Source organism: Tetrahymena thermophila (genome assembly GCF_000189635.1).
Source record: "Tetrahymena thermophila SB210 genomic scaffold scf_8254679, whole genome shotgun sequence".
Classification (NCBI taxonomy): Eukaryota; Ciliophora; class Oligohymenophorea; order Hymenostomatida; family Tetrahymenidae; genus Tetrahymena; species Tetrahymena thermophila.
The window spans coordinates 63868-64831 of NW_002476445.1; the positions used below are offsets into that span (position 1 = coordinate 63868).

Consider the following 964-nt stretch of genomic DNA (forward strand, 5'->3'; position numbering starts at 1 on the left):
AACATTTTATTAAAATTCTTTTATTTTTTATAAATGTTTTGAAAACAAGGCATTTATTAATACTACTTAAATATTTTTAAACCATTACATTCTTATTTAATAAAAAAGTTTACTTTTTTTACAAATTCTAAAAAATAAACTTTATTAAGATCATAAAACAATTAATTATTTGAATAAAATAATCAAAACAATTTCTAAGATATTCAGTATGAATAAACAAAACAATTTAAATTTTTTTACATTAGATTTCAATTAATTATTAAAATAATATTTAATTAATAAATAAATATTAATATCATTTTTTTATTTCTTTTATATTTGTATAAGATAAAATTAATATTTAATTTAAATGATATACATGTAAATTTTGAGAAAGGTCGACAGACAGACTATCTCATTGAAAAATAAATAAAAAAATATTTTTTGTAATTTTTTTTAATTTTTTTCAATCCACGCACTATTAAAAATCAAAATAAATTATCATTAATTATTTTTATTTTGTTTATTAATAAAATTATTTGCTTGATCGCTCATTATCAGTGATCAAGAATTTTTAAAATAGCAAATTGCTATATTTGAAATGATAATAAAAAACCAAGAAAAGGCTTAAATTTAATTTATAGCATTAGTTTTAAAAATTAAGAAATAGATGCTTGTTTTATGTAATATAACTAAGTGGCAGAAAATTAATTAGTACTATTTATTCATTTTTTTAAATTTTTGCTATAAATAGGAAATAAATATTTAATATTTATTTTCTAATTATAACTTACTTGTCTATTTTATCAAATATTTTAAAAAATGAGAGATAAATTACAAATTAATATAATATTTAAATAAATTAATAAAATAATAACAAATACAAAATAAATAAAATGAAATAGAAATTCCTAATTCTAATCTTTGTATGCTTATTTGGTCTATGTGTCTCTTAATAAGTCTAAGAAAAATTAACTGAAGAAGA

At 15.4% G+C, this 964-nt stretch overlaps 1 protein-coding gene across 1 annotated transcript in view; it reads right to left on the reverse strand. All coding sequences in view use genetic code 6, as the record gives it.

The window, feature by feature from the left end:
* The window catches only part of TTHERM_01227890 (hypothetical protein), a gene marked incomplete at both ends in the record, with an annotated part of 274 nt that extends 189 nt beyond the window's left edge, over positions 1–85 (reverse strand). Inside the window, 2 exons of the mRNA XM_001013452.3 lie at positions 1–17; positions 67–85. The exon at positions 1–17 is cut by the window's left edge and continues 189 nt beyond it. Of these exons, the coding sequence (XP_001013452.3) occupies positions 1–17; positions 67–85 (36 nt within the window). The remainder of the gene's footprint in view (positions 18–66) is intronic.
* Between the last annotated feature and the right edge of the window lie 879 nt (positions 86–964).